The sequence below is a fragment of the Podarcis gaigeae genome, assembly GCF_964106915.1.
Source record: "Podarcis gaigeae genome assembly, chromosome: 9".
NCBI classification, from domain to species: Eukaryota; Metazoa; Chordata; class Lepidosauria; order Squamata; family Lacertidae; genus Podarcis; species Podarcis gaigeae.
Window position 1 is genome coordinate 50,527,142 of NC_139685.1, and position 27,682 is coordinate 50,554,823.

Sequence of the window (27,682 nt, forward strand, 5' to 3'; positions counted from 1 at the left end):
AAATCCCCCACCACAATTCTTTCTATAAAAAGTCATATTTGACACACATACCCAGGCGATTAGATTCAGTATTCATGAATGGGCCACTGCGTGTTTTCTTATGTTATGTAATCTTCAACAGGCTTCCATCCAAAGCAAGCAATGAAAAATATAACATGATTCTCTTTCCTGGATGTTTTTCACAGCTCCACTTTCTAAACTTCTCCACTACCACAAAAACACACCACACATTTGCACAATAATGTCAAAAGGAATAGTGAGATCACAGCCATGACTGCGGTCATCCTGAAATGGGTTTCTGGCAGCTGATCAACACAAACACAATTAGAGGGTTTACCCTTGCATGAAGTATTTGCTTTCTTGATCATCACTACCCTTAACCTTCAGGAATGTTGAGGAGTCAGTTTAAGTTCCACGAACGGAAAAAAGTCGTCTTCCTGGTGCGTTTCCACACTCATTTGTGGAACTGTTTAACACAATTTTCACAGTTGGTTTTCCTTTCACTAACAAGCTCATTTTTATAAGGAATCTATCAACAGTCTTGGCCTTGGAATATTCTAGCTCCTGATCAGAAAGATACAATCTTGAATCCTTTCTCTCCTCAACTTGCCTTCCACCGCTTCGTCCAAACTATCCAAAGAAGAAGAAGAAGAAGAATTTATTTTATTTATACCCTGCCCATCTGACTGAGTATAGTTAAGGTTCTGACCTCAGATACAATTTCCAGCACCTTTAACAAGCTGCATTTCCCAACATTCTCCACAACTGTTACAAGTGATGTTTTAGATGTGTGGTGTTTTAAAGGGTGTTTTAAATGTGTGATGTGAATATGACATTGCCATGCAGACATACACGTGTGTAGTATTCTCACAATGAATGGGAAGAAGGATCACGGTTAGATCTTTGTATCAAAGCACTCTTAGCTCCCTTTGTAGGGCTACCCTTGGGGTCAGTCCAGAGGCAGAATGCAGCAGCTAAGTCACTTGTGGGGGTAAACTACCACCAGCATATATTACTGAATTTGCACTGGTTGCCTATCTGTTTCAGGGCTAAGGTGTCGGTAGTAACATAGGAGTCCGTTACAGCTCATGACCAGGTTACCACCTTATCCTTTATATACCCAATGGATTGTGGCCGAGTTTTTCCTGCAAGTTCCAAAGATCACAATGACCCCCAAACCAGGACTGCTTTGTTCCCAGTGAAGCTCTGGAGGATGGCTATCTTATATTCCAGCAGCCACGTTGGTGCCAAATGTATTGCTCTATTTTTCTTTGGAACAAGATGGATGTCTGGGCAGCCCAGGGCCTCCATATACACTGCCCAGGCTTATGCTCTGGAGAGGTCACTTTGGTGCTGTTAATGCAGCAAAAACAATGCAAGAGACAGAGTTTCTGGTTTCTGTAGTGACAGCATGCACTGATACTACAGTGGTTTGTCTTCACCTCAGAGGTGCACTCCATTGTCTTTCAAGACAGGCAGATGACAACAACAACAACAACAACTTATTTCTATGCTGCCATTTGGCCAAAAAAGGCCTCCCAAGTGCTTCACAAAAGGCAAAGAGCAAATACAAAATTCAAGCTTGCTTACTGTTTTCTGGCACTAAATTTGCAACTAATACACAGGCAAAAACAGTACCTAAAAGAGGAAGGGAGGGCTGGTTAGAGAAGCCAAGAGGCCTGTCGAAGATGACTAAAGAAACAAAAATAATTGGAAGCCCTGGCCAGTGACATCTGGAAGATAAGAACCTGAGTACATGGATTTACACTAGGGAAGAATTTGTCCCAATATATGTCTGATGCTTTTAAAATTAGCTACAAACTGCTACATGGTTCCTGGCCTTGATTTATTGTATTTCCACTTTTCTTTTCTTTTTACAAAAAACCATAAATCCACAGCCCTGTATCCGGCTATAAATGAAATATATCAAACTGATGCTGTTTAATGCATTCCAAAAGACGAAGGAGAGCTTTCTCAATCCACCAGGGCTCACAAAGCAGGATGTTCCTTTCCCCTTCTTATCCTAAAGTAGGTTGCAATTGAAAGGATCAGCATCTAAATCAATGGAGGCTGCCGTCCCCTTTGCACCTCTTGCCTCTTATTTCTTCCGTGCCTCGGTGGACATAAATAGCTTATCTGTGTATTAGAATGTTTGGCTGCCTGAGGAAGCTTATCAATTCCAGTTTTATGGGCTGCTTGGTGATGGAAACAAGGGAACCCTGCTCTCCCCCTGATAGGGAAGTCTTCAAGAAGCCCTGGAATGCGTTCTCCGGTATTTCTGGTATCTGCAAGTGTCAAGAGAGCAGATTTTTTTCTCATCAGTTGTCACAGTGTGGCTCACAATTAGAGCCATCTGCTTTGCATTCAACTCCCCGGGGGCATCACTCATTTTTCACCCACTTCCTGTTGCTGACAGCACAGTTCCTCCTTGTATCATTCCATACCAGCCCCTCTGCTCCTCCAAGACATTGCAACAGGCTTGTACATTTTTCCCTAGGGAAATCCATTCCGTTAAAAAAGAAAAAAACATACTTTATTTGCTAGTGAGGTCAGAAATCATCGGAGAAACAAAAATTCCTTAATAAAATAGAACAGTATTATTTACCCAAAGTCCTTTCCTAGCAGTATAATTCCTCTGCTACTTTTAAAATGCATGGACTTTGAAGTCCTTTTAAAAATTAGTTGGGGAGAGGAGTAGAATTCCAGCGAACCTGTGAGAACAGAGGAGGATGAGTTTGTTTTTAGGTTCCACTTTATTCAAGCTATTTATTTTGCAGCAAACCTGTAAAAGATGAAGGAAACAAGCAAACTCTCACTTTAACAATAAATCGAACCATATGAACAAAGTAGATGAGGGGGAAAGAGTTTAAAAGCATCATTGAATAAACTCTTCTAAAGTATCTGAAATTATCATTGATGAACCTGTCAATATAACATGATGGTGCATGTACATAAAAAAACATGTTACAGATAGGTAGCCGTGTTGGTCTGCCATAGTCAAATCTGAAGAAGTGTGCATGCACACGAAAGCTCATACCAAGAACTAACTTAGTTGGTCTTTAAGGTGCTACTGGAAGGATTTTTTTTTGTTATAAAAAAACATAATATGTTTTGAACTCCTAAGCAGGGAATTGTGCAATGGTTTAAAAGCAGAGCTGCACCCATTAATTATTGTAACACTCAAAATAAACAAGCAAAAGTTTGGTGGTATTTGTAGTTTATTTATACAAAGGTATCAGCTGTTGCTATGGAGAAACTAAATTTACACATGCATAGATACAGGTTCAGTCAGTCTACATATTAATGATCCTTCCTATACGTAGGCAAATACTATATAAATAATTCTTTTTAAGGGAATAACTATACTGTAGGGGCGCGGGTGGCGCTGTGGGTTAAACCACAGAGCCTAGGACTTGCCAATCAGCAGGTCGGCAGTTTGAATCCCCACAATGGGGTGAGCTCCCATTGCTCGGTTCCTGCTCTTGCCAACCTAGCAGTTTGAAAGCACGTGAAAGTGCAAGTAGATAAATAGGTACCACTCCGGCGGGAAGGTAAACGGCATTTCCGTGCACTGCTCTGGTTCGCCAGAAGCGGCTTAGTCATGCTGGCCACATGACCTGGAAGCTATACGCCAGCTCCCTCGGCCAATAAAGCGAGATGAGCGCCGCAACCCCAGAGTCGGCCACGACTGGACCTAATGGTCAGGGGTCCCTTTACCTTAGTTCAATGGTATAGCATATGCCTAGCGTGCAGAAGGCCTCAGGTTCAATACCTGGTGTCTTTTGGTGCAGCAGTGGGGAAATTTATTGCCAAAAAGCCTGGAGAGTTACTGTCAGTCAGTGTAGGCAATACTGAACTAGAGGACCAATGATCTGACTTTGTAAAAAGCATCTGTCTCTATCCTTAACCTGGTCTCCCAACAGCGGAAAGGTTGGACGGTTGTATGGCAAAATATAACTGCAAAACATGGACTGGATTTAGTTCCATGTGTTTTTGTAGATCTGGGTCTAATTCACTAAAACAGTTACTCAAGGAAATTAAGGGTAGGAAAACATATTAATGCAGTGCTAGCGGAGACTATAAAAGTGCCAAAGTAAGGAAATTAAAAATTACAGAACCCATTAAGTAAGGTCAGTGCAATAATAGAAAGAGCTATACAAGTCTAAGAGGACTAGATTAGCTTCCTGCATGAACCATAACTTTTAATTTCCTGATTTTTATGTATTTGGAATCTCAGCCATACCACTGCGTGGCCATCAGTGAACAATAAAAAGAAACACGTTGTGTGTGTTTTTTCTGGGAGTCTGAATGGCAAGTTTCTAGCCAAGAATAAATATTTACAAATAAACCATGAACACCCTTTGGGAAGGAAACAGGCTCTGGAAGCACAAATGTTCTTTCAAAGCAGAAAATGGTTGGTGGTATACTTCCGATGAGGAAATCTTCATCTGCAAATTGTATTTTTTTAAAAATTATGCCTCTTGTACTAGGCATGTGCAAAAGTGGGAAAGAAAAATCCAGATTTGGCAGCCGAAAGAAGAACCAAATAATATTTTGCAGACATCTTGCTGGCGGATGTGGGTTACCCAACTCCATTTAACAGCTCGGTCCTACAGAGCTGATTCAGTTGCAGTCATGTTGTAGTCCATACCACCAAAGTTCAAACAAATACGCATGGGGAGACCCATCTAAGACACCCATTACTTGTACATTTACCTCCAATTGGGTTAGATTAACAAAGGACCCCCATATTGGGATTGCATATGCTATTGTTGCAATCACCTTTGCCTTGAAAACTTTTAACACTGATGGAATATGGAAAGCCCCATCTGAAAAGAAAAAACGCAGTAGCGCAAAGGAAAGGGCTTTAGCTCTATTTAATACATATGCCAGATGGACCTTCCAGCCCATGTTGTGTTGGAGAAGGACTCCCAAGTATTGAAATTTAAAGACTTGGTCAATGGCTTTTCCGTCTATTCTCCAATTATAGGTTTTTCGACTCTTGGTGAAAATTAGAACTTTGGACTTGGCCTGATTAATTGTAAGAAAATTTGATTTGCAGTAAGCATCAAAAATTTTCAGTGCCCTCCTAAGGCCTACTCTTGAGAAAGATAGGATCACTGCGTCGTCTGCGTAGAGTAGAAGGGGGCAACGATATTGGGCAAGGCGGGGGGCATGGATCGTTTCTTGAGAATCTATCAGAGGCGCCCTCATATCACTTATAAATAGATTAAAAAGGGTCGGAGCAAGGATACATCCTTGACGGACACCTCTATTGATGGTTACTGAATTTGAGAGGTCGCCGGCCGGAGTGATTCTCACCCTTGCGGCTGATCCGTCATGCAATTTAGTTATTAGCCACAAAAGTCTTTTGTCTATTCCCCATCGTGCTAATTTTCCCCAAAGTAATCCCCTGGGGATGCTGTCAAAAGCGGCCTTTAAATCAATAAAGGCTGCACAAAGTTGGCCTCTATTTGGGGCAGAATATTTCCGGGCAAGGTGGTATAAAACTAAGACATGATCAACCGCTGACTGATTCGGTCTAAAACCAGCCTGTTCAGGCCCAATCATGTTGTTCTCTTCGGCCCACTTAGTAAGCTTAGTTAACAAGAACCGTGCATATATTGTTATGCTAAGGAAAGGCCTTAATTCTAAGGAGACCAAACCCAGTGCATATGTTGGCACCCCTGAAATCACTCAACACTTGGAGACTGGTTGGTTGGTAGGTTGAGTTTGCTTATATGCCACTTTTCCACAACAAGCTGTGCCCAAACAGGAAACATCCAAAACATCAAAATGTAAATCTACGAAATACAGACATATCACTAAATTTAAAAAAGATACTAAAACAACAACAAGACATTGTGACTTCCACCCATCCCACAGCACCTCCTTTATCTCTCATTGTGTCTTCCTGTTTTCCTTATCATCTCTATCCTAACATCTAGAAATAAATCCCTCTTTCTTATCCTTTCACTTCACAAGGTTCTTCCAGACTCAGCCCGATTTCTGTCCTTGAACCTTGACTTTTAAGGTATTCAATTAGGCACTCCCATTCTTTTTTTACTTGTAAGATATGGATTTGTTTGTTTGTTTAGTTTTTGTTGCTTTCTTTAGTTTTTGAATGTTGGTTTTTGTGTATTGTTATTTTTCGATATGTTTTGTGTTGTTGTTGTTGTGTGGAAAATAATAATAAAATTTATATTTAAAAAAATGAAAAAGGATAGGGGTGCATGTATCAATATTTTACAGTGTGGTTGGCAGGAAGGTGGCAGGCACGGATCTTCAGCTTTAAAAATTCCCAACTTCTATTGATCCATTGGATTCATGAAGTGCTCATCTTGGATCTGTGTATGAAGACTTTGTGCTATTTTGTGTTCTTTATATTGGCATTTTTATACAAACATACTGGAAAGAAAACTCCATAGGGCTTCCTCCCTCCCCACCCCCCCACCCCCGCTTGCCAGCAAGCCAGAAAACAGGGTTACCATATTTTGAAGAACAAAAAAGAGAACACATTTGATGACTTCTACTTTTAACTATGGATCGCTAGGACGACTCTACCCATGAAAAAGAGGACATGTCCTGGGAAAAGAGGACGTATGGCAAAGCAAACATATACACATTACCCTTGGAACATAACCCCAGCATGTGATACAACTGCCCTGTAGGTATGCATGGGATTCCACTGTTAGGTACTAATGTCTGTCACAAGGCAACTGATGGAAATTCAGTTTTACAGCAGTCATTTTCCTTTGCTTGTTAAAATCTGCTTCATATTGGTCAGTTCTTATATTTCAAAAGAAACCGTACTTTCATTCAATAGCTTTACAACCTCAGCAATGTGTCTATATGGCATGCCTTAGGGAATGTCCATACTTTAAGGCCAACCTTAAATGGAATTAATTAAACAGATTAGACAGACATTCTTTATTGTGGAATCATAACAGGACGGTGTCTGCGAGTTTGTTGTTTGGAGCTTACTCATTTATTGAGAGATTTTAGAAAAACGATTCTCAGACGCTGACACACACCATCTGCCTGGTTGTACCTATCCTCTATTTTTGGATTACAAATACAGTGGTACCTCGGGTTAAGTACTTAATTCGTTCCGGAGGTCCGTTCTTAACCTGAAACTGTTCTTAACCTGAAGCACCACTTTAGCTAATGGGGCCTCCCGCTGCCGCTGCACCACCGCTGTGCGATTTCTGTTCTCATCCTGAAGCAAAGTTCTTAACCCGAGGTACTATTTCTGGGTTAGCGGAGTCTGTAACCTGAAACGTCTGTAACCTGAAGCGTACGTAATCCGAGGTACCACTGTACATGGGAAATATAGGTAGTTTGCTGGTATATTCAGACATTTCACATGAGGGAGTGCTCTGGAAATATTCTGTGTAGTCACTGAGGTCCATGCAGCAGGGTTTGCCAATGTGGTGCCCACAGATACCCACATGTCCACAGAGGTCATCCTGACAGCTGCAGGGTCTCCTCCCCTTTCAATTGGGCTTGAAAGAGGCATCCTGTTGTAGCTAATAGACTAGGTTGCAATGTGTGCTTAGTTTCAGGGTGTGTATGCTGCCCACCACAGTTTCTCCAATGTGTTTACATTCCTACAGCTTCTAGAAGGTTGGTGGGCCCTGCCTTACAATTTGTAACAGCCACAAAGCGAATTTTTTTTGCCATCATATATTATGTACATGGATACTGAGGTCTCCAAACAAAAAGCAGGGTCAGATATCAGAACAAATGTACACTCCCCTGGTACAAAACTGAGTTTCAGCACAGACATCCCGATTTTTCTATTTTGCTTATTTATTTCACAACAAGTTTATGGGATTCACAAGTATCTTAGGTTCAGCAGTGCTAATTTTAGTTATGACCTTTGTTGGGCTTTGCATGCAAGCTTTTCCCCCTGTGAAAGGAGTTCCCATCTGTTTGTAATATAATTATAACATATTAGATATGATAATGGGATCTATGTATCTGGTTGGATTTCTGTTAATGTCTTTTAATACAGAGGGTGCCCTTTTTTGCTTTTCCGGTTCCTGTTGCTTATGAGCACTCATTTGCCCCTCGCTGTCTGTCTAAAGTGCTTCTTTACTGACAGAGCACTGCATGGAATTGAACCACAATCTGTTGAATAAACATGGCTCATAATCTTGTTTGGCTCTACAAGAATCGCATTGAAGGATATGGACTATTGAATAAGCTTCTCCCTCTTTCTACATTTGTTTGTCTTTCTTATTTAAGTGGAGATGGCGAGCTTCTTACACAAGTCAGAATTTACAAGCCCTGCAGTATGGCGCCCATACTAAAGCCCTGTCCATGTGTTCAGAAGATCATTGTGTGGGAGCCTGAGGTGGGTAGGGAAAGTGGGTGCGAGCATGCTGCCCTCCCGCTAACACCTGTGCTCACTCTAGAGTCGATGTTCAATCTTATCATTTTGTGCAGGGAGTACAGTGGTACTTCGGGTTAAGAACTTAATTCATTCCGGAGGTCCGTTCTTAACCTGTAACTGTTCTTAACCTGAGGTACCACTTTAGCTAATGGGGCCTCCTGCTGCCACCGCACAATTTCTGTTCTCCTCCTGAAGCAAAGTTCTTAACCCGAGGTACTATTTCTGGGTTAGCGGAGTCTGTAACCTGAAGCGTCTGTAACCTGAAGTGTCTGTAACCCGAGGTACCACTGTATTTGTGTGTTATCAGTGAAGCCATGTTTGGCTAGGTTTACTTAGACACCTCCCGATGAAAGGGAATCCTGCATTATCACAGTTCCCAGCCACAAAAAAGATGGCTTGGTTCAATCAGCTGAATGAGGTTAGATGGCCCCTTCAGACCTTGGGAAGCTCCAATGGAGGTGAAGTGTGGAGTGCGCCCAACTGGGATGGGCAAATCTGTCAATTTCATTTTCTCTCGGTTTCTCATTTTTTTTTTAGTCTTAATTTCAGTGCTGTATATTTTCCCATCAGTTTGCAATTTCTTTTTTTAAAAAATCCTCATGAAAATTCACCAACATTTTAGTCCCAATTTCTCCTAATATACACATGTTTGCAAGCAATTCCCCTAACATAGCGTGCAGGAATGCATTATCTTCACCAATAGATACCTGTTTATGCACACTCTGTACATATTGTTCTGTTAAAAAACTGAATTGCAAAATTTGGAGAAGTGTGACTTTTGAAGGATAGCTGTACAGGCTATTTGTGTGTGCTAGATTGGCACACGACCGCAGTGGCGTAGCGTGGGGGGTGCAGGGGGGCCGGCCACACCGGGCGCAACATCTGGGGGTTAGGGTTAGGGGGCGCAAATCCACAGGTTAGGGGAGCAAATCCATGGGTTAGGGGGCGCAAATTACTTGCCTTGCCCCGGGTGCTGACAACCCACGCTACGCCACTGCATGACCGCCAACGTGTGTACCATTTTTGACCTGAAAGGGGGGCAGGGGTGGAATGGAGCAGGCTTACATGTGCTCTGCCAATGCTCACAATATCCTAGAACTCAACCTTCGTGCAAATAAAGAGTTGCTTCTATTTCACTTCATGTATTGGTTTGAGAAGTGCACATTAGATAGTTTTTCATTGACATTGCATACAAAATTGAATTTCTCCTCCATCTCTAGTGCTAGGCTGCATTCACACAGCAGTGTGTGTTGTTTTCCTGATGTTTCCCTAACTGTTATTTACATACTTTTCTCCTGGAAACAAATGACATGGAAATGAGCGTTAAACTTGCACTATAAAGTGGCTTTTATGTTGTGTGAAAGCTCAAAAATAATGCAGAAATTAACAGTTAGAGAAATGGCTGGAAAATAGAATGAACCAGGGCTTTTTTTCAGCAGGAACTTTCCAGCACCTCTCGGGTAGACACCATTGCCATTCTAAGAGAACGAGGGAGGCATTCATGGTGAGTTCTGCCACCTCTTTTTCTAGAAAAACAGCACTGGAATGAACTCCCGTGTGAATGCAGTCCTGGTCATGTTGTGGGTAAGAGCTTAACACTTGCTCCCCCTTCACATTTGATGCTCACATGCATTCTTTCGAAGGCAGAAAAGGGCGCTTATGTCTTGTGCCTATCATTGCCTTACAACATTTTCTCCGACGACCCAGAAAGTTCTGCTTGCAAGTCAGACCTACAGGAGGAATGAGGCCTGCACAGAATTTGCATTCCCGTAGAACTTCTTGGAAATGTCCTTTTTTCAACTTAGCTCTGCCGTAGTCTCACCATATGTGAGAACAAAGGGATCTCTTTCTACATCACATCTTCCTTGGAAGCTTGTTATTCTTGGCAGCCTCAAAACAAATGCTACTTTAGCTGGATTCCTTGTACTGCAGTGAGGTGCAAGTAGCAACCTGCAAACATGTTGAGAGGGCCTACAAAACAACATATTAGCAGTGGGATGATTTCATCTCATGTTCTTCGGTGACTTTTGTAACTTCAGTTTCCTTTTCTTCAAGTGTGAACATGCACATTCATCTGTTGTTTTCACACTAGTTATCTGTAGGGAGGGGGGAGCTGCCTGGCTGTTGTTGTGAGACTTGTCTTTCAACATGTTTCGATAGGCTTGGATTGAGTGCTTAGCAGTAGGGCATGTGCCTACTTGACATGGCTTTGTTTTGTAACTTCCTTTCATTTGAGATCTTTAGGAAGTTATCATCCTTACCGTAAGCAAGGGACTCTGAGTTTGGGCAACAACAAAGACTGCACACTGTCCTGGTCATCCAAGACGAACATGGGCAATAGACAATTTGGAATAAACCAAGTCCTTTTAAAAAAACAAAAAAACAAAAATTCATCCATTATACTTAAAAGAAAAATAAATACCACAGACTTAAAACTGTGGCAAAAGTACCACAGTTGTACCACAAAAAGTACCACAATGTGGCAAAAAGTACTTCAAATAATATCAGTAATAACTTAAAAGCATTTGAATAAGCCTGATTTGTTTTCAGTTCCCATTTCCACCAGGATATTGCCAAAACTGGGGAGAGGGTTCCAAAATCCTATTCTTGTTTTGCTTTTTAAAATCACTCTGCTTATGGAGTAGTAATGCAAAGACACCATGCTAAGCAAGCTTTTTAGGTCTGTAAATTATTTTCAGGCCTTTAAAAAGATGTTGCTTAAAAGCTTTTTTTCTTCTGTGGAAAGGGCAGGTGGGAACCCACCGTACTAATTCTTTTGCTTTTTCGGGGAGTGGAAATTGTAAGGTAATGCATTTAATGCTTGAGCTTTATTCAAAATCAATTCACAGGTCTACAAAAATAAGGAAAAGCTGCATTAGAGGAGCTAAAATTAAAAGCTATTAATAAGTAGCACGTATGTTTGAACCAGCTATCTTTTTTATAACTGGGTTCAGGGGCTACAAACATAAATTGCAACAGTAATTTGGCTTTAGCAGTTTTATACAGAAGTTGTTCACCGGGTAAGGTGAAACTGCTATGCTACCTTTCCACCAAATAGGTTGCTGCCAGCCTCTTCTTCTCCCTCCCCTCTAAATCACTCTACGTGGGTCAACATGACTTCTCCAGCATTTCTGCAACTCAGTGTGGTCAAAATCCAAGGCTGACTGAATTGGTTCCCGTGCACATCCTTAGAAAAAGCTGCTTTGCAGCACCCAAAGAGGCCTGGATTGGGCCCATTGATGTCATGTGATGGTAGCAGGGTCTGCACAGGATCAAGTGGATCCTGTGCCAGCCCTGTCCTGCCTCCTTCCTGCCTCACAAATGCCTCATTTAAGGGGGTTCCCCATGAGCTATCACTGTTGGGGTTGCCTCTGGCAAAGGTAGGTAGGTAGGTAGATAGGTAGGTAAACAGAGTGAGGAGGAAGGGGCAAGAAGATTCAGGGGCCAGAAGAGAGACCAGAGCTTTGGGCCCTTTGAGCTGTCCCCTACACTGAGGTATAGGTAGGAAGCCCACCTTATTCAAATCATTCTATGAACCTTAGTTACGTAATACATAAGTGGACCCCTGCAACATAATTGTTGCTGTGTAGAGTACTTCTTTTCAGAGTTTCAACCACTCCATTCTATTCCCCTTGTCCCTTGTTTAATCATTCCCAATAGGCAGAATCCTGAACACATTCAGTTTGCCTTATCATTTGATTGAGGGCATTTTTCTCCATTAGCAGGTTTTAAGGAGAGGACATGCTTATACCCAACCTGAATTATCTTAAAATTTTGGGTTTTCTTTCCACTGATTTTTATGGACACCTCTCACATCTGTCTCTGGGCACATTTAAGAGTAGCTTCCCGGCATTAAACAGGAAGTTATCTATTCAGACCATGGAACAGACACATAAAATGTGGGAAGACCTATATTTTCTCCCTCCCTTTCTAGCCTTTCCATTTCTCCTTCCAACAGGTTGTCTACCCTTTTCCCCTTCTCAGTCTCACAACTTTCTGTGCCATTGACCTCTGAAAGGGGTTTCAGAGACAGATTTTTTGGGTATCTTTAAGCCTCAGGGTTACCTTGAGTTTGCTGGTTCCTCTCGTGTAAATGATCTAGCAAAGCCCCTTGTGGATGGCCAAGCTGCAACCTGGTCATCTACAAGGTCTGGCAAGTTCAAGTCTTCCACATTCATTCTGTGGAGAGAGCAACAATGTGCTCATATGCCTCACAATAAAGTGTTAAAAAGTGTGAAGTCTGTGTTCATATTTCCATGGTCTAATGCTTCTTAAAGAACTCCTCAACACCATGACAGCCATCACCGAAAGAAATATTTTGTTAACAATTCAGATATTTGCATTTTATCACTGAAGCCATCTTTTTGTTGGGTCAGGGGGGAACCAAACAGACCTCTTTGCTGGGATTGGCTGTACAAATCAGAGGTTTATTAGCCTTATGTGCATTTAATGAAAAATATCTACTTCCATGAGATGTAAATACATATCACAGTAAGTGATTACACTCACAAATATTCTCACTATATTTTAAAAATAAGTTTCTGCAGAACACCAAGCTGTGCAGTTTATTAGTGTTATCTTAGTTGTATTGCTTCCTTTGCCACATCGTAAGTTAGCTGTCACTAATTGCTACATTGGACATTAACCAGACACACCCCCACCCACCTCCTGGGAATAGGTTTAACAAGAACCACAACATTCCGGTTACTGGGTTTTCAGCGGCTTAAAAAAATCCCAAGTTCATTCCAAGTAAAGAATCTAAGTAGATCTATTGAAGTCTTATTAAGAAAACCAACACACATCAAACCAGAGCATTCTAATATGCAACTGCTAACATATGCTTTATTTCCGATGTGTGGTACTTTAATTAAAGTCTTACCTTACCTTGGTTCAAAAAAGGGACACATTTAAAAATCAGATTACCATGGTAATAAACAGCTCATTTCTGAGACTTGTTGTGCTTTCACCTAAGTGCTTAACAGTGATGTGGATCCTATGCAGAATGTAGCATTAGAAATGCCCTATATGTTGGTAGAAATATCTAAGATCAGGGTTGTTGGCATACGTCTTTCTCAGGAGACAATGGCGGAGTGAGCCTTTGGGGTTAAGTCAAACTGTTGGAAGGTTGCAGTGCCTGATGTAGAGGCTGTAGAGACTGATACGGGAGAGACATGTTTTGTTGCGTCTAGGGCAGATGAAGGTGTCTGGTTGAGTTGCTGCAGGTGGACTATGACAGGCATGGCCAAACTTGGCCCTCCAGCTGCTTTGGGACTACAACTCCCATCATCCCTAGCTAACAGGATGGTCAGGGATGATGGGAATTGTAGTCCCAAAACAGCTGGAGGGCCAAGTTTGGCCATGCCTGTACTATGATGTTTCTTCTCTCTGCGCTCCTCCCAGCTGTGCTTGTCAAGGCCTGCATATGGTATATATTGGGGATTATTTCAGGGACTTCAATCATAGCTGATGTGTTGCTTTCTTTTCCTCTTTCTTTCTTTGATTTTTTTAATGCCAAGGTCTTGTGCAAGACCTCTTTGTGACTCTTAGTTGGGTAAATATCACTTATGCAAGACCTCAATATTGAAATGAAAAAGAAATGGAAGTGGATATTCCTCCCTTTCTGCTAAAGGCACAAGTCTCCTTTTTGCCCATTATGAAACATAATCATTCCCAATCCCTGGCCTATGGTCATCTGAGGAACAAAGGAGAGACTGAAGGGGTTGGGGAAAACACCAGTGGATGCTGGGCCATTATGGCAAATGGGGTCCTGCCCCATCAACCTCAGTCTGCCCCCAGCCAGCTACCACCTGCCTGCCTCCCTTCTTACTTATCATTCCAGGTGGCGGCACTGCTTATTAACTTCCTTCCCCTTAGTTAGACACAGTTTTGCCCATATAGGACTTGGCAGGGAGGCGGATGGGGATGATATTAATTGATTCTATCTGTCATTGGCTTTAGCGCCACCTGTTGTTGGCATCCCTGTCTGCCACCAGTTCAAACAGGCACCAACTGCCACTGGGAGCAAATCACTGTTCTCATCAATGTTACTTCTGGATTCTGACTTAGCAAGGACATATGTGAAGAATTAAAATGGGAAAACTCAGCTGAATATGTTTATATATCTTTGTGCATTATTTTAACAGCATCACAGGAACCTCTAATTTATACTTCATTGTATAGTTCCTTTGTATAATATGTATAATATTCAGCTGGTCAAAAGGGTAAGATAATGCCTTTCTCTCAGTAAAAACAAAACAAAACTCCCCTCAGATTTGCAACTCCATATACATTCAAATTGCACAGAATTAAGAAGATAGCCCACGTTGAATTCATGTTTTAAGGAGAGTTCCAATAGTGACAAAGTCTAGGTGGGCTTGGAAGGGCATGTGTGTTTGTCAAGATTGGAGACAGTGCTATTCTGCATGACAGATGATCAGTTGATAAATGAGAAAGCATCAGAGGCTGGGCTATTAAAGTGAGTGATGTGGGAACTAGGAAGTTAAATTTTAAAAAGTCTTCAGTGTGCTGTGGAACAAGAAACGTGGATACTCTGGTCAAAGGTTGTTGGAGATTTTACACGTTTCATGGAAACTGTGGCAATGGAACATATAGTTTTCTGGAAGTGTGATTGTGTGTTCTGCAAGAAACAGTTAATAGATGCACCAAACAACTTTTTTCATGTTTCCATATTTGGTTCAACTTTTTACAAGGAGAAAAAATTCAAACCACTCTGAATTAAATTTAGCCTATAGAAATCTGAACACATAGTGCAGAATTCTACCTCTCCAAAGGAAACTTAGCCTGCGCCCCTAGAATGTGTTCGTATTTCCTTTTGATTAGTTCACTGAAAGGAATTTATTGCAAAATATGGCCACTTTTATGAAATGACTTTATTTATTATTAACAGACCTTTCACAAAGAGGTTTTGGGGTAATATGTATTTTTGCCAAACGAGAGTGCTCTTTCCGAAGCAGAATTTCCACAGTGGACATCACAGTGGAATGTACAAAAACACAAATGTATTAAGTTTACAAAATAGGGAAATGTTCTTCGGAGGATGGGGTGGGGTGGGCAAGCCTTACATCTTCAAATCATAGCTACAAACATTTGTTCTGTGAAACCTTGAGGAATGGCTATTGAAGAGAATTATAGCAGTGTCTACAAGGGCAGTTGAAGCAAATCCTCTCCCATTAACACAGATAATTGCAGAAAGACATGGGAGACTGATTCAGGATTCAGTGAGTCCCAGGCTGGCTCAGCCCTGCCCTTGGAATACCCTGGACTCAGCTAGATTGGTAAAGAAAAGGGGTTTTATATTTGTTGTATATGCGATATAACACTGTGACACCAGATGGCGCTGTGGAGTCCCGTCTTTCCCTACCAGATTTCCCTGTATGAATTTACAACATGTTTAACTGAATCACTTCTTTGATGTGTCTAGATCCAGCCCCTCTTTTGGGGTTTTCTGCTGGTTGGGGTTTCACCAGCAGGCCTCCACATTCAGCAGGTGGAGGCAGGTCAGTGGAGCATGAGGCTGACTTAGCTGGGAAGCTGGGCAGAGCTACACTTCCACCTAATCCAACTCACCCCTCCTGCCCAGCGCAAGGAAGCTTTGGGTTGCTCCAGCTGTGTCTAAAGGTGCAACAAGTATTTTGTTGTTTCCCTTTGCAACAGTGTAACTAAGCGTATATTAACCCCGTTGAAATGAATGGAAGTGAGTTTTTAAAAGCACAGTTATTGCTAATTTTTCTTTACAACTCTCTTGGATGAGGATTTCAGAAAAAAACCCAGAAACATAATGCTAGAATATTTAAACTTTTAGCTTGGGACCATTGCTCAAGATGTTTTCTGTTCCCATTGCTTATATTTCCTCAAGTAGAAGCAGTGTGATGATCTCATCTTGAATACTGATCTTTTCTTTTTGCAGTGACATGCGAAGCTGCTGACCGGGTCTCTGATTTGCATATACTGGCTCCATTATTTTACCCCATTTAGCATTTCCTGAGATGGTTCCTGAGATGGATATTGAGATGGTTTGGAGTAGGTAGAAAGGACTAATCAATATTTGTAACTGGCTACAAATTATTCCCCTGTGTGCTTTTCATCACACAGAAACTTTAATCTCCTGTACCTTTAAAAGATTATCATCTGTCAAAAACAATAACTAGCCCATGGTGAATGTCTCCTTTTGGACCAATAGAAGCTTTGCTGCAAGGGAAAGAGACCCTAACTATTTAATGACCGTAATAAAGTGCAATTATATTGCAGCGGTGTCTGCAACCTCAACTGCAAACAAGCTTCCCACTTACCATAGTAGACCTTTCTCTGCATAGAGCGACTCAGTTTTTGCCAGTTACAATTGCCGCAGTGGAATTATTTTACTGTCCTGTTGATAAATGAGCTTTATGAGCCATTTGCTGAGCTGAGTCCTGTGTCTCGTCAGGAGCACAGTCTGTATATACGTAACTTGTCAGCATCAGCTCTCACTTTTCTTTCACTTCCACATTTTTATTCATTGACAGCTTCCATCATGACATTTAATGAACGCCATTAGATAGAGAAAAAATTGACGAGTGAAATCTTTTTCCTAGTTGCAGTAATTCTAGCCCCTTTCCAAGCAGGATATTTTTTTTAAAAAAGAAAAAGACTCAACTTCTGGAGGAGTAGGTGCACATTTTCAAGGTATAAAGTGGGTGTTTTTTTGTGAGCTCATATTAAGGTTGATAGGAGACTTACCCAGACCAATGATGCTATTATTGATTATGCCTTCAGTTGTTTCGTCGTTTAGTCGTGTCCAACTCTTCATGACCCCATGGACCAGAGCACGCCAGACACTCCTGTCATCCATTGCCTCCCGCAGTTTAGTCAAACTCATGCTGGTAGCTTCAAGAACACTGTCCAACCATCTCGTCCTCTGTCATCCCCTTCTCCTTTCCCAACATCAGGGTCTTTTCCAGGGAGTCTTCTCTTCTCACAAGGTGGCCAAAGTATTGGAGCCTCAGCTTCAGGATCTGTCCTTCCAGTGAGCACTCAGGCTGATTTCCTTCAGAATGGATAGGTTTGATCTTCTTGCAGTCCATGGGACCCTCCAGAGTCTCCTCCAGCACCATAATTCAAAAGCATCAATTCTTCAGCAATCAGCCTTCTTTATGGTCCAGCTCTCACTTCCATACATCACTACTGGGAAAACCATAGCCTTCAGTAGCCTACTGTAAAATGGCTCACATTTATTCAGATTTAGCTGCTGCAGTTTGGAGAACTCCAGTGAGGGTGGCTAGAGCAGAGTTTCCCAAACATGGGCGTCAAGCTGTTTTTTTACTACAGCTCCCATCATCCCTGAACACTGGTCCTGCTAGCTAGGATGATGGGAACTGTAGTCCAAAAATAGCTGGAGACCAAAGTTTGGGAAACACTGGGCTAGAGCACCATTACTTGTTTGTTTAGTTTCCGTTACTATGGCCCAGTAGTATACTAAGCCCAACATATAGCCAACCAAGCTTTCCTCAGAATAGAGCCATTGAAATTAATGGACCTGTTAGCCATGTTCATGCATGTGAATGTGTCTACTTTAAGCAGGACTTGACTACAACTCATGGACAAGTTGCTTGAAGGATTCTAGCCCACCAAGTACTTCCTTACCCTTGGCTAATAAAAGCAAGCCAAAGGGGATTGGCCAAGTGGAACAGGGATGCTTTTGATGCCTTGTTGCAGGAGGGAATGTTATATCAGCCTTGAAGGAGGCAATGGTTTGTCTCCTCCTTAAGATTGAAGTATCAGAAGTATTTGACAACTTTCACCTGGTTGCTAATATCTCTTTGGGCAACTGATCAGTAGAGGAGGGCAAAATGGTGAACAGGTTGGAGTCCAAGTCGTACAAGGAAAGGTTAAAGGAGTTGGATATGCTTAGCCTAGAAAAGATGAAGAGGCAACATCTGTTGTTCCAGAGAATGGGGCCCAAACTAACATGTTGAAAAGGAAAGAAAACAGGTGGGATTAAACATTGGAGAGAACTTGCTCTGGTTCAAGATGTTTGATAGCTGAACAGGCTGCCTCAGAAGGTGGTGGACCTTCATTATTATTTTTTTTAAAGCCGATCAGGGATGCTGTATTAATATATATCCTGACCTGAGCAAAGGAATTGGGCTAGATGATATTTGAGGACTCCTCCAACTCTGTAATTCCCTCTGCAAGTCCCAAATATATGAAGAAGTACACTATGCCAGATAGCAGCATTCCACGTCTTTGTCATAAAATTTCAGTATTATTATTATTATTATTATTTGCTTCCCATGAGACATCTCAAAATAATTTACAATAAAAGAGTTACATATAAAAAACAGTTAAAAACAGCTGCATATAAAATCATTTGTTTATAAAGAACCATAAATATAAAAACAGTTTAAAACAACAACACATGCATAAAATCATTTCAGATCCAGGACAGATACCAACTGGGATAAATATTTTAGCAGGCTTGGGGGGGGGGGCGGAAAGAATTTGTAATCAACATCAGGACAAAGCAGGTTTGTAAGTGGGTCATATTGCAACAGCTGACTATGTCATTCGCATGTCTTTGTGGCCTATTAAAAGGGGGTGTAGCTTATAGCTATTATGTTTTCTGCTTATATAAAGAGAGAGGTGTAATTTCCACAACAAGCATAGAATCCAGTTCCTGGAGGAACAGAAACTCCCTCCTTACACAATTTCTCTGAAAATACAAGTGCCTGTGTATGCAAGTCCAGGAGTGAAGGTGCCTGTGAATTTCAGTGTGAGCAAAGGGGAAAGTTATTTAAAATGTGTAACTTTCTCTGCATAAAGTGGCATTCTAACACACATACTGTTCAGTATATTTGGTTTAATTCACAATGAAATGGAAAATGCCTGTTTGTATTGATGTGATACACTTAGGCACAAAACACTTAAAGTGATCATTGTCCTTAAACACTGCCTTTGGGTTGTTGTTTTTTTTAAAAAGATTGTGAGAAAGGATTAGTCTCCGCGTAAAAAAAAAATGACCTCAAATAAAGGGGAAGAAAAATAAAAACTTGCAAGGAAGTATCCGACTCAGAATAAAGCATCCTGGTAATGGAAGTGCTGAATAAATAAATAAATAAGGGAAGACAAAACTATAAAAGGAATAACACTAGGGGAGAAAGCATACAAATTAAAGGCATTTGACGATGACCGTATTATTATGACAGAGAACCCAAAAGAAAGTTGATTAAAGTTATTAGAAATTATCAAGACATTTGGGCAGGTAGCCACATTCAAACTAAACAACTCTAAAACAAAGCTCTTAGTCAAGAATTTAACAACACAGGACCGAGATGATCTAGAAAAAGCCTCAAATTTGAAGATCTGGGAAAGGCAAAATATTTGGGAATATGGATCTTGGTGAAAAATATAAACCTATTTCTAGATAACTACATTAAGACCTGGATGGAGATTAAAAGAAATTTAGAAATATGGAACAGATTAAATTTATCTTTCTGGGGGAGAATATCCACCATTAAGATGAATGTCTTGATCAAAAATGCTTTTCCTATTTCAGACAATTCCCATGATCACGTGAACAGGTTGCCTCAGTGATTGGCAACAAGACATATCTAGATACATCTGGCAGGGGGGAAAGCCCAGGATTAAACACAAATTATTAATTGATATCAAAGAAAGAGGGAGATTTTCCCTGCCAGATCTGAAACTCTACTATGAAGTGACCTGCTTCTCCTGGATCAGGGAATGGTGTATATTACAAAACACAGACCTGATAGATCTGGAAGGGCATGACAACTGTTATGGCTGGCATGCCTACTTAGGCTATGATAAGGTCAAGATACTCCATGGTGGATATCTCCCCTTGAAGCAATAGCAGTGAAGAAGAAAAATATGCAAGTGAATTGGCCAACATACAAAGTACCGTTAAAAGAGAAAGAAAATCAGTTGAAACTAAAAAAAATTGAAGAAATCAGGGTATCACCAACTTCTGAGGATACTAGCCCCAGATATACCTAAAAAAAGCAATGGAAATATTATTGTAAGCTACAGTAGCTGCAAGAATATTAATCTCTACGAATTGGAAAGGAGAAAAAGTTCCAACTAAACTGGAGTGGCAAAGTAAACTGCTAGAATATGCCAAGTTGCTCAAAAATGACAGGGAAACTGAGAGGTCATACTGATCAAACATATATTAAAGAATGGGACATGTACAAAAAAGATACCTTAAGGAACATTCTAATATCATGACATCAATGACAGGCCTTGAATGACAACTGTGGTATGATGGATAATTATAGGAGAAGAAATCATTAATGAAAATTAATAAAAGAGAATAAATAGTGCACTAGATAGATTAAGTGGTAGATACATGGGAAGTCAAAATAGATGTAAGAAGAAATTATTGTAATCTAAGGTAACAAATACTACTGTTTTCTTTTCTGGATTTTTTTTTTGTTTGTCTTTTTCTTTTTAACTTTTTTTTTCATTGTTTCTTCTTAACTTTAATAAAGCATTAAAAAAGGAAAATAATAATAAAGCAGCCCACTGTGCACTTGTCTGGGGCAAATTGCAACATGCCCAGTTAATTGGCCCTAGAAGCGACATTCCCTCTGTTGATTTTGCTCAAAATATTCAGTCACAAGTGTAGCTGGATGTGCCCCATGTTCACAATAGGTCCATAATATTCCCCCCTATCTTTTCATTATTAATAATTTCAAAGATTTCAAGCTGCCCTGAGCCCTTAGGGCTTACAAGTGCAAACACAATATATATATCAAGTTGAAACATAAAGGTAAAAAAAAAAACCTGTTCAGGAAGTAATCAAATCTATATGACTTTGGGATTCTGCAGAACCAATATGATAAAACATTCCCTAAAAGAGTTAAAACAGTTTTCAAGACAATAAAATGGAGGCTTGAATGCCAGAAACCGAATTCTGCCCAGAATCTTTTCAAAGCACTTAAGAAGCCTGGAGGTTGGGCTGGGTACACAGTTATCTCCACCTGCTTCCAAATGTTTGTTCTTAATAAAAACCATATGTTTTTATTGAAAGAATGGAACCTTTCTATCTCCAGCACACATCCATACACAGAGATACGCTTTATGATTTTTTAAATCTTTCTATGATTGTGTGCTGATCTTATTTAACAGATTCCAACTGCTTATTTTATTTTTTTCACCCCCAGAAATGTTGTTTAGGACATGTATTTTTACCCAGTGGCAGCTGATGCCCTGCAGGGCAGGTGGATTGGCACCACTTAGTACGCATTTCAAACAACACCCTTCTCTTGTCACGCAATACTCCCATAACTCCAGCACTGTTTCCTGCAGTTCTGAATTCACATGGTAATAGTGGGGTTGGCACTCGTCAAAGATCACTGCCACTTAAATCTGCTGTTACAAGACGAAGAAAGGTGGGTCGTTCTTTTAACAACAAATTGCATAGAGAAAGCATGGAACTGTAGGAGACTTCAGAAAGGGAATGATGTCAGACTTTCTCGCCATTCCAAGCAGTTAGTGAAAGTCAATGAACAAGGCAAATTATATCTTTCCGCAAGCAGACTGCAAGTCGTGTCAAGGTGCATCAGTGACAGATGCACCTCAAATACATGGCATGCATTTATTATACAGTGGCACCTCGGGTTACATACGCCTCAGGTTACATACGCTTCAGGTTACAGACTCCGCTAACCCAGAAATAGTGCTTCAGATTAAAAACTTTGCTTCAGGATGAGAACAGAAATCGTGCTCTGGCGGTGCAGCAGCAGCAGGAGGCCCCATTAGCTAAAGTGGTGCTTCAGGTTAAGAACAGTTTCAGGTTAAGTACAGACCTCTGGAACGAATTAAGTACTTAACCTGAGTTACCACTGTATTAGGCAATGAGCTCAAGGGAATCAACTTCCTATTTAAGTACAAAGGCAATAAGAAGTACCCTTTTCAATCAGACCAGGGGAATATCTGGTTCAGCATCCCATTTCCTGCAGGGGTCAGTGGATGTTGTAGCAACATTTTGACACTGCTGCTGTTGTTGTTGTTTTTTTAAAAAAAAAATCCTTATTTCAGTCATTCCAGTACTAAGGGTGGAATACAGTAACAAATAACACGAAACGAAACCAACTCACCAGTCAACAAAGACAGAAAAACAGCACAAGTAAAAAAATTAGCTTCCTACCTCCTTGCCATTGGCCGCCCTCTATTATCAGAATGTGTGCACCAGCTAGTCCCATCTTCTATTATGCTTGCTGCACAAACACACAACCCATCCACAAAGCTATATAGTGTACGTTTGGGCTTGCCACTGAGCCCATTTTAAAATATGCGTGCTTATTTTTTTATTAACAAAACTGTCAAGCAATGACCCATTTAAATTTGGATGCTTTGCTAACAATTAACATATGCAAGTGTGTAATTATTGGCTCTTTTATCTCAGAAAACTGGCAACTCTTACACAGTGAGATTGTTTTAATTGCTTTAACTACCTCCTGAATTAGAGTTGGTTCATTTTCAGTCAAAACATTTTCTCTGTTCATTTGAAAGTTGGGAGTTTGCAGAGGGGATAAGTTGAACTTGTTTAGGATTTCATTGTGACCATTTTATTCTGCACTGGGATTTGTTTACTCCAAAGGTTTTTAAATCCTCATAGTTTTTTTGCACAATTCACAGAATTTACTAGTTGGTTTCTTCAGAGCCATTGGAATGATGTGAGAATGCTTATAATATATTTGATGCCTGACACACTTTTTAATGATGCACAAGCAGAAAAAAACAGGGGTTCAGGCCAGCATACAAAGTACAACAAATGTATTCATCACACTGTACCTGCCATGTACATTTGTTGTACTTTGCTTGCCATATATTTTGTCTTTGTATGCTGGCCTGAACCCCTGGTTTTTCTATTTGTGTATGTTTCTATACAGTGGGTTCCTTACTTTTGTGCACACTTTTTAAAGAAATATGACATCACATCTCAAACGATAACCATTGTAATCTCCGTTATTTTATCAGGCTTGGCTATTGTGACATATAAAACTTGGTGTGGCCACTACTTAAACTCTTAATATACTGGGAGCTGAATTTCTTAGGATTCTATTTCCAGGACCCTTGGGATGTTTTTACTAAAGATTAAATGGAAGTGTACATGTTATACTATCTTCATTATGCAGTAGTTCTTTCATTGTTTTAAAAGCATCAGCATCTCCCAACTAAAAGCAACATAAAATATAATATTATTACGGGTCACCTACATGCCACCCCATCAGAATCACTTTGGTCTATCACATGCTGAGAAGCCCTTTCATGTGAACTGATCTGAGAAGTGAAGAAGTGCAGTATTTCTATACCATCCCAGACCTAATGCAGAACCCATTTTTGGATTATGCCTATCACATAGATACCACTAGAAACCCTTCCCTAACGGTGGCTTCTCCACACAGTGGTTATAATATGCACACCTTTTTACCTTGTGGATTGCCACAATCACATGAACAATCTCCAATGCCAGCAACACAAGTTCCAGTATTTGCTGGCACTGAAGTGGACACTGTCTGGAGAATCCACACGGCAAGAGGCTCTCATGTCTTACAGCTGTAGAATATAGTAATTCTTGTGCATAATGATTCACCTGGAAATTTCACTGTGTTCAACCCCCGGGCATATCTGGAGAGGGTAAACTGTTCATTGAAACCAATTAATGAAAAAAAACCCACTAAGACTTTATATAACTTTATATAACTATTATTTTCAATAATATAACTCACCAGGTGAAGAATACTAATGTGTGTGTGTGTGTGTGTGTGTGTGTGTGTGTGTGTGTGTGATTTGTAAAGGGAATCCTTGTATGAGTTAATATTTATTATTCGTTGGAGCTGCACTGTACTTTTGTCCTTCCAGACCATGATGTTTTATGGTTTACCTTTTCAATTCTTTGTTTTCTTTCATTATGATTTTTTTTTTACTCAGAAGCAAGTTTTCAGTGGCCTTTACTTCCAACTGGGGGAGAAATTTGCATCAGTTTGCATTTAAAGGAAAACTGACCTAATTTGCACTTTCTAAAACAATACGTGGCCCACAGCCATCCTTCATAATTCATACTTCTCTGAATTTTGCAACACAGTTCTCCTGCCAACTGATACGTGCGCAAAAAAAATAATAATCATATACTAGAATGAGGTGTGGCTTAAAATGAAAATATTCATGAAAATGATACACAAATATGCATTATATTAGGGGAAATGCTTTGCAAAAATGTGTATATTGGGAGCAATTTGCACTAAAATGCTGAAGAGGAGTTTTTAAAAAATCACAAACTCTTATGTAAGTGTCCAGAATTGAACTTCAGACTGGAAAGATGAGAAAGTAAAAGAAACTGAAATTGAAAGCCTTGGTTAATGGTGTCTTTTCAAAGTATTGTCTTCCAAAGTGGATGGAAAGGGAGAAACAAGCAAACCGTAGAACCGCTTGCGTCCATGTTAAGGGAGCAGAATGCTAAGAGAACATAAGATGGAATCTTCCCACAACACTATTTCCCAAAGATGTGCTGCTTGAGGCATTTGCAGCGACAGTCCGGGGTTTCTATTCAGCGTGCAATCTAGGCAAATGATTGGTATCCGTGAAGCAGTTCTCTTTCACAAAACCCAGGGAGCAGTGCAGTGACACTTTTGAAATGGTTCCTGAACATAACATATTTAGCTTGTGAAGCAATGGTGAGGAAGTGACTATGATAAGGGCTCATTCAGTAACAGTCCCAAATTGATTGCTTCCTTCCTTGTGTAAACTTAGCAGGCAGCCTTTGGGCTCGTTTCCGAAGGCCAGCTCAGCACAAGAGGCTTATCGGAAGGAAACGGAATGCAAAAGCCTAGACGGCTTTCGATAAGGCACGTCTTACAGCCACAAGTTTCTTCCCCCTCCCCCATTCTGTCTTTGTTCAGAAACGAGGAATGTTTATGCTGCATACTGATGCAGAACAGGACATGCACATTCAAACTCTTTCTGAGTAAATAATTTTGGGGGGGTTTGGGGAGGGGGGAGAGACTCACAGACACGAGTGCCGCAATTTCATGTGATGCATTATCTGTGCCGTTATCCGGAAAACAAGGATCTGGCACTCATTATCTGGCCTTAGAAATATTTAGGATAGACTACTTAAACGTCTGGTTGTTTACTAAGTAGGCAATTTTCCAACAATATGCTATAAGCAATGAATTCACATGCAAACACCTTGAAGCTAGCGAAGACTCCAGGTGCTTCCTGAAAATGCAGAGGTACTTTCTTTCTAAGAACTTACATGTTGTAGAAGAAGGATATTGACAAGCTGGAACATGTGTGGAGGAGGGTGACCAAGGTGATAAAGGGTCTGAAACCAAGTCTTATTAGGACCACTGAGGTGATTTTAATTAGTATTAGTATTTTATTACTTATATGCCGCTCATCTGACTGGGTTGGCCCCAGCCACTCTGGGCAGCTCCCAACAAAATTAAAAACACAAGAAAACATGAACAATTATAAACTGGAGGGCTGCATTCAGGTGTCTTCTGAAAGTTGTGCCTGCTTCCCTGTAACTTCATTGTTACGGGGAATAAAACTGGATCACTGGTTTTCCACAGGACACTCAATATTCTAGGGCTACCAAGCGTGTTTATTGGACTGTATGAGTGGGAAGGATTGCCACTTAGGCTGATTGTTGTTGTTGTTGTTGTTGTTGTTGTTGTACTTCTGCAAAACCTGGAGTCCTTCTAGGCATACTGATACTTTAGGGATGTGGGTGGTGCTGTGGTCTAAACTACTGAGCCTCTTGGGCTTGCTGATCTGAAGGTCGGCAGTTTGAATCCATGTGACAGGGTGAGCCACTGGTGCTCTGTCCCAGCTCCTGCCAACCTAGCAGTTCGAAAGCACACCAGTACAAGTAGATAAATAGGTACCACTGTGGTGGGAATGTAAAGGGTGTTTCCATACGCTCTGGTTTCTGTCATGGTGTTCTGTTGTGCTATAAGGGGTTTAGTCATGCTGGCCACATGATCTGGAAAGCTGTCTGTGAACAAACGCCGGCTCCCTCAGCCTGAAAGCCTTTGACTGGACTTAACTGTCCAGGGGTCCTTTACCTTTACCTATCTTACTGATACTTTCCTCTTAGTGGCCCCATTATGGGTTCATTTCTGTCAGCAACGCTCACCACCCAAGTTGGCTATTAGAAGGAGTGATTTAGACAAGGGTAGGCAACCGTATCCCTCTGCATATGCCAAAGTGGGGCAGTGACATCCTTAAGGCCAGCATTATAGGTAAAACAATAAACTTGCTGAAACAATGAAGTAATGAGTAACTGATTGTTTTGAGCAAGAAATTGCTTGGTGCTCTGTCTGCCCAGTTTATAAATAATTGACAAGCCCTGTTATGCAAGCGACCACTGGTGCTTAATGTAGCCTGAATGTCAGCTTGTTAGACACAATCTGTTGATCTTTCCTCTGGGCCATGTGTGTGGAGGGGGGTTGGGGAGGAATCAATGGGATGTTGTGGAGCTAATAAGCATTTAATCACTTTAGACAATCCAAGTCAGCTAAAGAGATAGACCTGAAAGGTGCCGAAATTTAAGCACCTTCTTCTTAGTGGGTCTGAATACATCCAGAATAATTAGATAGGAAGGCTTTTTCAAGGCTGCATATACACTTACTTGGGTGGAAAACCCATTCCATTCAGTGGGAAACTTACTTTTGACTAAATATATATAGAGGTAATATGAATTGGGGCAAATGAATTTAGAAAATAGCAGATATTGGGTTTTTTACTGACTCATCAACCAATTCATATAAAAGAGCAGGTTTTTCCATCCTTACATTTAATACCAGTCTAATAAAAGGCAAGCTATTACTATGTAACTGCCAAGTTAGTCTCTCTGAACAACAGGGACACTCTTTCTGTGTCCTAGAAAAGTCACCACCAGATCACACATATCAAAATGATTTTTTTACCCCCACTTCTCATGTGTTGATCATCCCCAACAGTTTTGTTGTTGTTGTTGTTGTTGTTGTTTAGTAGTTTAGTCGTGTCCGACTCTTCGTGACCACATGGACCAGAGCACGCCAGGCACTTCTGTCTTCCACTGCCTCCCGCAGTTTGGTCAGACTCATGTTTGTAGCTTCGAAGACACTATCCAACCATCTCGTCCTCTGTTGCCTCCTTCTCCTTGTGCCCTCCATCTTTCCCAACATCAGGGTCTTTTCCAGGGAGTCTTCTCTTCTCATGAGGTGGCCAAAGTATTGGAGCCTCAGCTTCATGATCTGTCCTTCCAGTGAGCAT

The 27,682-nt window shown here is 40.8% G+C and overlaps 1 protein-coding gene and 1 long non-coding RNA gene across 4 annotated transcripts in view; one reads left to right on the forward strand and one right to left on the reverse strand.

Moving 5' to 3' along the window:
- Window positions 1-22,773, reverse strand: part of LOC310852477 (uncharacterized protein) — a 131,560-nt gene extending 108,787 nt beyond the window's left edge. For all 3 annotated transcript variants that reach the window (XR_014568112.1, XR_014568113.1, XM_083756066.1), the window contains exon 1: window positions 22,566-22,773. Coding sequence is in view for 1 of the 3 variants with exons in the window: in XM_083756066.1 (XP_083612192.1) it covers window positions 22,566-22,620 (55 nt within the window). In the remaining 2 variants the exon portion in view is untranslated. The remainder of the gene's footprint in view (window positions 1-22,565) is intronic.
- Window positions 1-27,682, forward strand: part of LOC310852549 — a 99,247-nt gene that overhangs the window by 45,372 nt on the left and 26,193 nt on the right. The gene's annotated exons all lie outside the window — the stretch shown is intronic.